Genomic DNA, 13,696 nt, shown 5'->3' with positions numbered 1-13,696 from the left:
AATGACAGTTGTAGCAATAGAGAGGCTTCTGGTTTTCAAAGCATGTAGTGGGGGGGGCAGCTCCTGGAGCATGTGACTCTTGAGTGTAGGGTCGTGAGTTCAAGCCCCACATTAGGAGTAGAGTTTACTTAAAAAAAAAAAAAGTATGAAAGAAAATAATGTTTTTTCCTGCTTTCTGTTCTTGAAAGTTATTCTCAAACAAAAAATACAGGTTACAAACACCGTCTTTGATAAAACCTAGGAGACATTTTAACCTTTGAATTGCAATGTTGTAAATGACTGCATGCCTATGACCAGGGCAGCCAGTCCACTTTAGAGCCGATTATAAAACCTTATGTTCAGGAAGATAAATTGATAAATCTGATGTGAATATAAATATATTCAAGTGTTTAAAGAACTGATCACAAGTTTAGGATAGAATTATCACTAGAGACCTAAGCAAAGGAGAACAAGATAATTACTAACTTCAATAAAAAGTTGTATGGCAAAGAATATGTAGTTGTACTTTATGGCTCAGCTCTGAGTAGCACAGTAATCTTAACCAAAATTGTGATATAACTACATTGGAATGACAGTGTGAATGTGTGTGATGGGAGATAGAAAGAGCTAAATTGTTACCTTCTATAATAGGAAGTCAGTGGATAATCCCTAAAACTGCAAGCTGAAGATACAATACAAGTTGTTTTTTGGTTTGTTTGTTTTTTTTTTTAATGTTTATTTTGAGAGAGTGAGCACAAGTGGAAGGGGGCAGAGAGAAAGGGAGAGACAGAATCCCAAACATCTGTGCTGGTGGCGCGAAGCCTGCTTAGGATTCTGTCTCTCCCTCTCTCTCTGCCCCTCCCCTGCTTGTGTGACCGCTTGCTCGCTCACTCTCTCTCTCTCTCAATATAAATAAACTTTAAAAAAATAGATAGATAAAAAGAAACAGCTAAATGAATGGAAACGGGGGCCATTAGATCAGGGAAGATGAGGAGAGGAGGCTACTGTTTGCCTTAATAAACTTGTGGATCTAGTTGACTATCTTAGGGGTGCCTGGGTGGCTTAGTGGGTTAAGTGTCCAACTCTTGATTTCAGCTCAGGTCATGATCTCACAGTTTGTGAGTTCAGGCCCTACATCAGGCTCTGTGCTGATGGTGTGGAGCCTGCTTGGGATTCTCTCTCTCTCTCCCTCTTCTTTCTGTCACTCTCCAACTCGTATGTGCTCGCACTCTCTCAAAGTAAAAAAATAAACTTAACAAAATAAATTGCTTTAGTTGACTATCTTAACTATACAGAATCAAAACCTAAAGAAAACAGAAAGAGCATCCCTGCATTTGAATCATGTTTAGTCAATACATAGCAAAATATACTTGCAGTACTGTATGTTTAGTATAGTCAGTAGATGACAGTGGGCTGTTACTGAAATCTTTATGGAAGCCCAATAAGCAGCACATTTCCTTGCCACATTCTGAACAGATTAAGAAATAAAGCCATGAGGTAGCAGAAGGGGGCTGAAATAGCATTTTATTAACCCTTAAAGAGCTAAGTTGGAGAATACAACCTAGAACAAGAACCACATGGATCTGGTTGTAATTGCACCCCAAAATTAAATAGGCTTACCCACTTAGTCCTAAGATTTGTTTGTGGAATAGTAGCAGAAGGCATGCTCCCTCAGGGCAGCTCACTTCTGTGAGGAAAAGAGTGAAGCTGAATGAGCATACCCAGTTTATTCTTCCCCAAGTTTACCAATCAGAGAAGTCATTCAACTCCCAGCAGAAAGAAACTAGGAGCCTAATTGAACTCCTTTCTCAATAATGAAAACATCAGAAATGTGGATTCATTCCAACCTAACATTAAGTCCATTTGGTCTGAACTCTTTAAATTTCTTGTTTTTTTCTTTGATGCTCAGTTTTGCCATAATAGTCTGTATATATATCCATTATACATCCATTTTTATTTGGTATAAAATCAAAGAAGCTTTTCATATTTAAAAAAGTTATTTTTCAAAGTTACAGATAGTATGTACTTGTAGAAAATGAATCCAGAAACTACTTCTGAATGTTATTCTCAGAGGTGTGTCTTCTTAAAGAGTTAAATATATAGTAAACTATTCAGATTTACATCCTGTTTTTAGCCTCTACTAGATTTTGCAGAAAGTTAATTAGTTCTTACTTGAGTGTTTAGTGTGTGTGAAGTCCTGTATAGCTTCACCAGAAATTAGTATATTCATTTCTATATAGGAGCTTATGATCAGTTAGAAATGGATATGACCAATATGGAAGTAGTACAAAGCAGTACTTAGAGGTAGCATAAGAAAGTACTTAGTATTAAAGAGAATTTAAAGAATGGAGAACACCTTCAGTTTTTGAAGGGAGATAGACCAGGAGTTTAAGTGCCATCTTAGGAATGTCTTATTTTTTTCTCTTAATTATTTACTCTTGATTGGATCTTAGAATTTAGGATATCAGTATTACAGTAACTTTGACTCTCATTACAAGTAAGTGAAGCATGTCCAAAAAATAAAAAAAAAAAAAATAAGCATGTCTGTTACAGAAGATTTAAGAAACTAAGAGAAGTGTAAAGCATACAAAAAGTCATCCATAATACTTCTCAGATAATCATGCCCTCATATTTTTGTTTTATTCTTCAAGTTTTTCTTGAAATAAAATTGAGATCATATTTAATGTATACTATCTTAGATAGCATGTAGAGCATAAACATAAGTCTTCAGAAGGGTTTTATTGTCTCTGATTATGTCCTTAAGTCAACTTTTTAGAAAGTTTGATTTCTTGGGGCATTTTTAACTACAAGGATTTATTTTATTTAATACGTAATAAGTCTTTGTTAAAGGATCTATATATTTATTGGGTAATGGTGTTTATTTGCATTTATTGAATAAATCTTTCCCTATTTTTCTTTCCTGGCTTTGAGTATACTGAGACTAATTAGAGAATTTGTACTTATGTTTTACTAAAATACTTAAATCTCTTCGTGTTTATCATTTGAAATTTAGTGTATATCTGTGTTTTATTCTTACTCAACATTTCTGATACTTAATTTAGAGGTATACATTAAAAAGGTCAATTTTTTTAATGTCATTTCTTTTTGGAAGGTAGCCTTACCTACAGTTTAATTTCTGTGTTTTTCAGGGTTACTTTGAAAGTTGCAACATACACAGAAACAGAATAGCAGGCTTTGAAGTAAAAGCCTATGCTAACCCCACGGTGGTTCGATGTGAAATTCATCATGGGCAGACTGGAGGAATATATGTGCATGAGAAAGGAAGAGGACAATTCATAGAGAATAAAATCTATGCAAACAACTTTGCAGGTGTATGGATTACCTCAAATAGTGACCCAACAATAAGGTATTTATATGTAATTATGGATGGAAATTACTTTGTCACATTGTTTTGTGTTGTAAGAAAAGTCAGGATACTTAGCTTTAACTCTCAGTGTTTTTCCTAGACACCTGACTGCTGTAAAATAGATTTTCCTAGTAAATGTCTATGCATCTGAATGAGCATAACAATTGCTTTTATTTTAGGGTGTTCGTTTTTTAGTGATCTAAGCCATGCATTAATAATATTTTATGAACAATTGCAAATGCTGAGATTTTTATTTTAAATTTATCAAACTGCATTATAAATGGGTACGTAGAGCCATGAACTTTCTCTTGGAACCTGAATGATCTTGTCTTCTCTTTTTGTCTGAGAGCAGGTAGCATAAATCAGGAAAGTAGCTATCTCAAAGATTCTTGGACAGAGAGTCCAAGAATAACAAAAAGTCAAAACTTTCCTTTAATAGTTCCTACCACTCCCTCTGGCCACAGTAAGGAAACAAACAGATACATTCTGAAAGGCATTGACTAAGACTGTAGAACAGAACTATTATAATTTGATCAATGATAATTTATTTTTAATTGCCAAGTTTTATTTTCTGCTGGCTTTATGAAAGTAGATTATGGGATTTCCATCTTGTTAATATTCAACAAACGTTTCCAGATCAGCTAAAAAACAGTTCTTCTCATTGTGTTAGCTATTTTGAGGGGGGATTTTTAAGAATGTTATTTTGGGGGTGCCTGGGTGGCTTGGTCAGTTAATAAGCGTCTAACTTTTGATTTTGTCTCAGGTCATGATCTCGGGGTTCATGGGATCAAACCCCACATCAGCTCTGCACTGACAGAGCAGAGCCTGCTTGGGATTCTCTCCCTCCCACCCCTCCCCCCCCCCCCCCCCTTTGCTCCCCCCCCCCCCCCCCCCCCACCCCTGCTTGTGTGTACCCATGCTCTCTCAAAATAAATATTTTGGGGAAAAAAAGAATGTTATTTTGTCTCAAATACCAGGAGGCTCTTCTAAGCTTTAGGTCTTAGAAAAACTGCAAGGGAATTTAGAAATCATCTAATCTGAGTCCCTCATTTTACAGATTAGGAAATTGAGGCCCTTAAAAGATAAATAATTTTTTAAGGTCACATGATTATGAGTGGCCTTACAGTTTATTGTGTAAAACAAGTAAGCTTGTAGATGTTGGAATAGATGTTTATTTTTTATTATTTATTAATTATAGGGGAAATTCTATATTTAATGGAAATCAAGGGGGAGTTTACATCTTTGGTGATGGACGAGGCCTTATTGAAGGAAATGACATTTATGGTAAGCATGTGGTTTTGCTGTATACAGTCTTGGAGCTTGGCCTTTCTTCTTGACATTAACACAGTGGACCACTTTGAAACCATCCAAATAGGATAATTGATCCAGTTTCTTTAAACTCTCAATAAAGATTATTTCTGATCTATTTACTTAATAGTCATTATTCACTTACCATTTACTGAGTACCCACTGTGTACCAATCACTATACCAGATTATCAGTGATGAAAATATAAATATGACCTTAGTCTCAGAAGTATCTACAGTTTCCTTAGATTCACTTCATTAACTTTGGTACTAACTATAAAAGGAAAATACTCCTCATTAAAACTTTTTGAGATATTAATTCAGCAAACCATTATTAGGTGTCTGTATGCCAGACACTGATATGTTCCTGGGCTTTGTCTTTTGCTAATACTTAACATAAAGCTTACTTAGTTTCAGGCATTATTCTGAACACCTTACCTGAATTAAGTCATATAATATTCACATCAACCCTGTGAAGTAGACACTATTAAATATCCCCACTTACTGATCAGGAAACAAAGGTATGATGAGGTTAAGTATCTTACAGTCACACAGGAAGGTAGAATTCCTGGGATTCAAAATTTGGCAGCCTGACTTCTGAGTCTCTACTCTTAACCATTATACCCATACTGCCTACAGTTTTTCTTTTTATACTCCTGGTTCCCTTAGTTTTTTTTAATGTTCATGGCCCACAAATATCTTTCTGAATATGACATATTCACAGACTAATGCTTTTCCTAAAATTGTAAAAATGTTTATTGTGTAATGCAAAACTCTTACTGTGTTGCACTAGGCTCCTTATGTTGACATTGTAACTTTTATTTTTAAATAGGCAATGCACTAGCAGGAATTCAGATTAGGACAAACAGTTGTCCAATTGTTCGACATAACAAAATTCATGATGGCCAGCATGGTGGGATTTATGTGGTAAGTTAATGAATATAGTTCTAGAATGCCATGCATTAAAACCAAGAGAGAAGGGGTAGGCCACATTCAACTTGTAGAGTATGAATTTATGACCCTCTTTAATATTTATACAATAAGACTCTTGTTCTTTCTGCCAGTATATATGAATAACTTACTTTTATAGTGTGGGTAGTGTTCTGTAAAATTCAGTCAACTGACTGAATTTAGGCATAGAAGTATCTTCTTACTAATTTTTTAAAGTTTTATCTATTTAAGAAATCTCTGCCCCCCCAGCATGAGGTTCATGACCCTAAAAAAATCAAGAGTCGCACGCTCTTCTGAGCGAGCCAGTCAGGTGCCCCTAGACTTGAATCTTTTTGAATATTTTTTGAAAAGCCATTTTCTCATTTGAATTTATGTTGAAACATAATTGAGCATCTTACAAAATTGTAAAAATATATATTAGTCCTATGTCTTCTGTTACCATGGTGTCTCAAACTATTACAACCGATTCAAGTGAGAAAATGCAGGAAGTTTTAGAAAGGTCCTTGTGTAATGCTAGGTGTGACTCTAATTTTTATTTTCAGTTCTAGAAATGTCCGTATCTTAAATCTTCTCAAAAATTTTAGTAACCTAAGACCTTTTTTTGAATTATTTCATCAGTTAATAAATTTGAAATAACTATTAACTTACTAAATGAAAGATAAGCTTTTTTGCTGAAGAAAATTGAATGCTACTACTCTTTCTATAATAGATTTAAAAGTACAAAACCGCATAACAGTATATAAACTTCTGGAGCTTAAATTCGTGTAGAGACTACATAAAAACAATGTAATCATTACCTCTTTAACCAGATTAAAAAATAAAAATTGAGATTTTTTTATGATAACTGTCTTTAAAGGGGGAATATAAACTATTTCTAGAAGATATATATGTATATATATATTGTAATGTTTCTAAAAGATATGTATTGTAATTTATTGTAATAAATTTTATTTAGCATGAGAAAGGACAAGGAGTAATAGAAGAGAATGAAGTTTATAGTAATACTCTGGCTGGGGTCTGGGTGACAACTGGCAGCACTCCAGTACTGAGAAGAAACAGGATACATAGTGGGAAGCAGGTAAAATTATTTTGGACTCTTATTTGGGAAACACATTGTTGGTAAACACTTTCTTGTCATTTGAAAAATAATTTTTTTTAATTTTAGGTTGGTGTTTATTTTTATGACAATGGACATGGAGTGCTAGAGGACAATGATATCTATAATCATATGTATTCAGGGGTTCAAATAAGGTAAACATTTTCACATTTTGCTTTCGGGAAGAAGTTGGGTGGGAGTATGTGGGGCATGTAGAACTTGTTATTTAATGCTCAATCTTTATTCCTCCATATATATATTCACTCTCTCTTATCACATGCTCAGCTTTAATTGTCAGAATATAACTTCTTTCAAACAACTTGAAGATGGTAGCCAGTGGCACATATGCCTGCCATAAGTGCACATTTCCTCTGTTCTCCAGTGTAACGGTTGTAGTTGCCAGTGTACTCCATCATACTTGGAAAAGTGGAAGGCTGTATAAAAACACTTATGAACTATACCTGGCATGGTGTAGGCACTTAGTAGATGGGAGCTTCTTTTTTTACACTATTTCTGTAAAATTAATAGTTTTTTAAATCCCTCTTTCCTGTATTTTAACAGTTTTAAAAACTGTAATAGTACTTAAATTCAGCCCTTCATTTTATATATGAGGGGAGCATGCAGTAATAGTCGTTTAATCTAACCTCCCTCAGTTTAGTTTGTATATTATTAGGAGACTGTATAGTAGTAATATAATCTATAACTAAGTGTATTCTATAGTAAATAGAATTAAGCAAAATTAAATCAGTGTCTTTACCAATAAATTTTCTCAGAGCATTTTGGAAGGATGCCATTGTTATATTTATTCTTACTGTGATTAATACGAATTTTTCCACTGTTACCTCACATAACATGGATAAGAGAGTAAAAGCAATTTATTTTTTAACGTTTTTATTTTTGAGACACACGCGCGCGGGCACACACACACACGCACAATGTGAGTGGGGGAGGGGCAGAGAGAGGGGGACACACAGAATCCGAAGGAGGCTCCAGGCTCCAAGCTATCAGCACAGAGCCCAACACAAGGCTCAAACTCATGAACCACAAGATCAAGACCTGAGCCGAAGTCGAATGCTTTAATTGACTGAGCCACCCTGGTACCCTGGGAGTAGAAGCAATTTAAATGGCATTATTTTCTATTGTATCCATAGGACTGGAAGCAACCCCAAAATTAGACGTAACAAAATTTGGGGAGGACAGAATGGTGGAATTCTTGTTTATAATTCTGGTACGTTTAATCTTTCATCTTTTTCTCAATGCTAATTGCCTTTAAAATATACTTTCCAAATAACATAACCTACATTTTTACACTTGTAGGTCTAGGCTGTATAGAAGACAATGAAATATTTGACAATGCAATGGCTGGAGTCTGGATTAAGACAGATAGTAATCCTACACTAAGAAGAAATAAAATCCATGATGGAAGAGATGGTGGCATCTGTATATTTAATGGGGGTCGAGGTATCGTTGTTAATTTTGCATTAGTAAAAAACCAAGTTTTTTGTTATTCTTCTTCCATATCTTTAATGATTAGTGACATTACCAATTAATATGTTATAAATGAGTGAATCTCAAGTTTATTTCTTTATCAGGTCTTGAGATGGTTTAAGAGATTAGTGCCTAGAGGCAAAGGAGACAAATGTTAACATAATTTTTTTTTTCTTTTGTAGTCATCTTGACTATGCCAGTTGTTAGGCTTTTTTAAGGTAGAATTTGTTTACATCCTCTCTCTGGACTTAATATTTAGAATAGTGATAGGATTATAATAAACCTCAAAGTCCAGTTACATAACTAGATGAGAAATTAATTGGGTCTGTAAATATATGAAAATGTCTGTAGTAAAGAAATACTGCTTTGTAACTGTTTACAACTGTGTTGGAGAATGGAATTAATGAAGCCCAGCGGGCATGCCTGGTTTTGTATACATAAAGGTCAGCTCATTTTGCATTGAGGCAAAAGTTCCACAGTCCCTGCCCCTTGCAAATGCATGTTGCTTATAGAGAGAGACTAGGGGAGAATGTCAAATGTAAATTTATCATCATTCCTGAAATGTCAGTAACCCAGCACTGTACATATCTTATACAGGATAGCTAGTCATTGCTACAACATACCAGTCAACAAAGTTTACTACTACAGCCAAGCAGTGATGATTCCATTAATGACAGAGACTCTGAAGGAGCTTAGAATTTAGTAATAAAGTAACATATCTGATAGGAGTATTTACAAGGTATAACGAGGAAACACAATACAGTGGATGGTTTTATTTGTAAGGTGTTGAGAAAAGGTTCATGGAGTAAAATCACTCTTGAGCTGTGCCTTGAAAAATAAGTATTCACAGGTCAATGGGGTGGGGAGGTCATTCCAGGTGTAGAAAGCATACTTATTTCAGTTTCATTTGTTCTGTACATATTAACTGAATACTCATGTACTAACAACTGTGATACCGATGCCAAAGATACAATGCTAAATAAAAACAGCACTACATCCAGAAAGTTTATAGTCTAATGGCACATTAAAACAACTAGAAGAAACAAAGTGGTTTAGTAAGACAAAGAGATACTGAAAGGTGAGCCTAGAAAAGAGGCAGGGCCCAAATCTTAAGAGACTTTGTACATGGAATTCAGACTGGATCTTAGCAAAAGCAAAATTACAGATAGGGACTTGAAGCAATTTAAGGTCAAGACTGAAATACCACAGATGGGTCAAATGTCTACAGAAATAAAAACCATGTTTCACGTCTTCAGGGAGCAGAGAAACACTAGTACCCAACTAATAATTATCTATACATAAATAGGTTTTATAGGAGTAATATAGCTTAATATTTATTTAGTGCTGTGTGCTTTTACATATATTAATTCATGTGATCCCCATTATAACCCTATATGGTAGGTGCTGTTATTCCCATTTTACAGATAAGGACATGGAGACAAAGAGTAGGTAAGTAATTTACCTACTCAGAGCTAGGAGGAGGTGAAATCAGTGTTTGAAGACCAAAAGTCTAATAATTCCTCAGCTCACTACCGATCATTATGTTATACTCCCAGAAGAGAGAATAATAAATTTGATGGAGAGAAACTAAAAATCTTCCAGAGGACGTGACATTAGGAAGAAAGAGAGTAGGACATTCCGGAATGAGGAAATAATACAAACCATAGCATTAGAGATAAAAACGTATAGCATATTCAAGGCATAGGTAATGTAGGAAGACAGAATAGGTTGGGGAATATTTTGAAAGGCTTTAAATGGCAACTTAATTTTAAACTTTATTCTGAAAATACTTTTTAAGCAGAGAGGTATGTGATAAAGCTGTAGGTCACTGGGAAAAATAACAGCAAAAGAGACTGGAGTAAAAGAAATTGGTCAAATAATGATTATTATAGTAATGGCCAGAAATAATCAGGGCTTGAAATGAAAACAAGGTGCTGCAGAGGTTCCAGAAACATTTAAAAGGAATTAATTTTAATTCAGTATTTTTGTGAGAAAAACTACGTGCCAGCCATGGTGAATGAACTGCACATGGTTCCTGCTATCCTGGGATTTCCAGTTATTTGTTAGTATGGTTACATGGCAATTTTCAGTTAAGTCTTACATTCTTTTGAATTACTAATAAACTTTCCTTTCAGCTGAAAAGTTAGTCCTGTGAATTTTATACAATGCAATTAATAAGAAACTAAAAGAATACTTAAATACCACCAAAACACCTAGTAAAACTTGTGTGCATTAGTCTTAATCTGAGGAAATATTTTATTATAGGTCTCCTTGAAGAAAATGACATTTTCAGGAATGCTCAAGCAGGTGTTCTCATCAGCACTAATAGTCATCCAGTCTTAAGGAAAAACAGAATATTTGATGGATTTGCTGCAGGTTTGTATTTTCTTTTGTTACCTGTAGCTTGTTTTCTATAAAGTGTTTTTTAGTCTATTCTCTTTTGCTTTATAACTAAAGGTGTAAATTGTATTACAAAAGTGGCTGAATGCCTATCAATTTACAATCGCTTATTAGAGTACCCAATCCAAGTTCTGGATTCTCCTACTCTAAGCCCAACTTTTAAGAAATGTCTCTATTAATGTCCGGTAGTAATTATGAAACATTATTTGGGATAGAATGCAGGCTTGTACTACAGACAAATTCAAGCCCTTTGGCTTCACAAAGTATTACACATATATTTCAACTTTTTGCCAATGAAGAGGACAATTATTTTTATCCCAAATAACCATTCAGCTCCTTTTTTCTTTATGTGTATAACTAATGGCTACCTCACCATACTTCTGAGCATTTATCCTCTTAGTTTGCAAAGAAAGTAGTATGTTATGAACCATCTGTAGCATTGCTCACTTTGGCAAGGAGAGTGGACTAGTAACAGTGGAAAATAAGTGTTATTCTCAAGGACTCTAACATTTCATCTTATTCTTTAGATATTAAGAGTTAATACACTTGTTAGTTTTTATTTGCTGTATTGCAGGTTTCTTTTAGGAAACTGTATAATGTGATGATGTATCTACTGTTTGTAAATTTTACTTCAGGTATTGAAATTACAAATCATGCGACTGCAACACTAGAAGGCAATCAGATTTTTAACAACCGGTTTGGAGGCTTATTTTTAGCATCTGGTGTTAATGTGACAATGAAAGGTATGTTGGAGTCTGCTCTGCCTATAAATATAGAAAATACGCCATGAAAAAATAATGGTATCAGAAGCCATTGGTATTTGACTGCTTTGTCAGTCTACCAAGACCTATTTTCCTGTTTACCAAGACTGCAACTCACCTATTTTCTAAGTTTCAGGTTATTCTAAACAGTTGGAATCTCTTACACAAGGAAAATCCTTTAAGGTGTTTTACTCAATTGGCTAGCCTTCTTTAAAGATCTTAAAAATAGTCTATTTTAAAGAAGAGTCACTTTTTATCTTAAGTCTTCTATATTTTGTCTTTGTCCTCTAGAATTTTACTTATTTTTTTCTTTTATTACAGACAACAAAATAATGAACAATCAAGATGCCATAGAAAAGGCTGTTAGTAGAGGCCAATGTTTATATAAAATATCAAGTTATACCAGCTATCCCATGCATGATTTCTACAGGTATATTTCTAAATTACTTGAGTCTTGGAAAGGGGGAGTTTGTGATTTTTCTTTTTCTGTGTGTGTGTGTGTTTTCTAAACTGGCAATACCTAACATTTTTAGATCTCTTTCTCTTAAGGCAGAGGAAATGGGGTATTTGCCAATGGAAAGAAAATATAACTGCGAACTTTATATTTGTCCACATTGAGTTCTGTGGTCAGTCTACTTGAGGATTGTATGTTGGGGACCATAAATATGAAAATACAATACTGCAGTAACTATTCCTATCACTAGAAAGATGGAACACAATGCTTATTTGTTTGCCTAGGAGTTTCAAAGTAAAGCTGTCATTAAGTGTTCCATATACCCTAGTCACTGAGTGGTTTTTGACTCCCTTCTCCCCCAACTTGATTCAGTACAGACTTTGATAGGTTAAATTGCAAATCAGTGGCTTTTCTCAGAAGACACAGGAGATTCACTTATTACATTTAAGTCCTTTTGCAGAATTAATGTGGCATGGGGCCACAAAATGGTTTTGGTCCTCTTTTCTTGTAAACCAAAGGTCATACATAGGGTGATATACCATGTTTTGAGGAAATCTCATGTTCAAGAAAAATAATGTGAGCTTTTGCTTTTTAGATGTCACACTTGTAACACCACAGATCGAAATGCCATATGTGTGAACTGCATTAAGAAGTGCCATCAGGGACATGATGTAGAATTTATTAGACATGATAGGTATGTAGCACACTTACTTGCTCTATTACCCACTTATTTTCCCCCTCACTTTCCTAATTTTTGGGTTTTCATTTTGCTTTAGGTTTTTCTGTGACTGTGGTGCTGGAACACTGTCTAATCCTTGTACATTAGCTGGTGAGCCTACACATGATACAGATACACTATATGACTCTGCTCCACCTATAGAATCTAATACATTGCAGCACAACTGAATTCCTTCCCTAAAGAAAAAGTCCTGCCATTCTAACATCATAACTTAAAACATTTTTTTTGGAAGAAGATTTAAAATATTTGCCCATGCTACAGGAAGAGACTGTATTAAAAATGGATACACGAGGTCAGTTGACACTATGAAGCTCAAGCTACCAAAAAGAAAGTGGCAATATATTGACTCAGGATCTCAAAGCTGGGTGTTTTAGCATTACTGTGTAAAGACTTTTGAAGGGACAGAAGTGAAGAAATAAGCTGCAATTTTGTACAGATACCAACTTCTGAAAAAAAGCTGGTGTTTTTACAACTAGCATTGAATGCAGTCCAATTTGCAGTAGTACTCTTCAATAGACAAGCAGCTTTGTTGCTGCCTTTATGGACATGGGTACCAATTGCTTTTGTAATATGGTAAAAATGTGAGCTAGCACTTCTGCGTTTCTTTTGATTTTTTTTTAACATGTATTCAGATTGAGAAATATGATTTTAATGCTTTAATCTCATGTAGTTTGTTTTTAATTTCAAGCAAATCTTCTTGTACTTGAATGTGCCCTGTTTTGTTAGCACACCTAGACTTGCTGTAACTGTACTCATGTCCCAGTATGTACGTTCTTTCTATGAAAGAGAAAACACTAATCTTAAATTATATCCAGCAATGTTTCTGGTATCCTTTAAGAAAAGTTAAGACTATTATTTCCTTCCCTTCCCTGTGCAGCATTCAAAAATCACCCCTAGAAAAAGTGAGTGTTTTAATGAGACTTCCTAGGAAGGGATGCACTGTAAAACAAAAGTATTCTTGTAACTCAGTTTTGTGAAAGGTAAAAACTACTATGTTTTAAAGTACACTTTAGAAAGTCTCTTCAAAACAGTCCTGTATTTGAACTCTGTTCATAGTTTTTTTTTGAACAGTTTAGACAAACTGCTGGAAATTATAAAAACAATTTCCTGCATTAAGCTGAGACAAGTATATATACAGCCCTATACAGTTTCATA

At 34.5% G+C, this 13,696-nt stretch overlaps 1 protein-coding gene across 1 annotated transcript in view; it reads left to right on the top strand.

Moving 5' to 3' along the window:
- Window positions 1–12,936, top strand: part of FBXO11 (F-box protein 11) — an 83,204-nt gene extending 70,268 nt beyond the window's left edge. The window contains exons 12-23 of the mRNA XM_049651450.1: window positions 3,129–3,346; window positions 4,545–4,630; window positions 5,485–5,579; window positions 6,559–6,681; window positions 6,769–6,854; window positions 7,851–7,927; window positions 8,017–8,160; window positions 10,453–10,563; window positions 11,223–11,330; window positions 11,670–11,778; window positions 12,398–12,496; window positions 12,579–12,936. Of these exons, the coding sequence (XP_049507407.1) occupies window positions 3,129–3,346; window positions 4,545–4,630; window positions 5,485–5,579; window positions 6,559–6,681; window positions 6,769–6,854; window positions 7,851–7,927; window positions 8,017–8,160; window positions 10,453–10,563; window positions 11,223–11,330; window positions 11,670–11,778; window positions 12,398–12,496; window positions 12,579–12,708 (1,386 nt within the window). The 3' untranslated portion in view covers window positions 12,709–12,936. The remainder of the gene's footprint in view (window positions 1–3,128; window positions 3,347–4,544; window positions 4,631–5,484; window positions 5,580–6,558; window positions 6,682–6,768; window positions 6,855–7,850; window positions 7,928–8,016; window positions 8,161–10,452; window positions 10,564–11,222; window positions 11,331–11,669; window positions 11,779–12,397; window positions 12,497–12,578) is intronic.
- The last annotated feature ends 760 nt before the right edge of the window (window positions 12,937–13,696 follow it).

The sequence above is a fragment of the Panthera uncia genome, assembly GCF_023721935.1.
Source record: "Panthera uncia isolate 11264 chromosome A3 unlocalized genomic scaffold, Puncia_PCG_1.0 HiC_scaffold_11, whole genome shotgun sequence".
NCBI classification, from domain to species: Eukaryota; Metazoa; Chordata; class Mammalia; order Carnivora; family Felidae; genus Panthera; species Panthera uncia.
The sequence above is the reverse complement of the archived record's forward strand: the minus strand, read 5'-3'. Positions and strand labels throughout refer to the sequence as shown.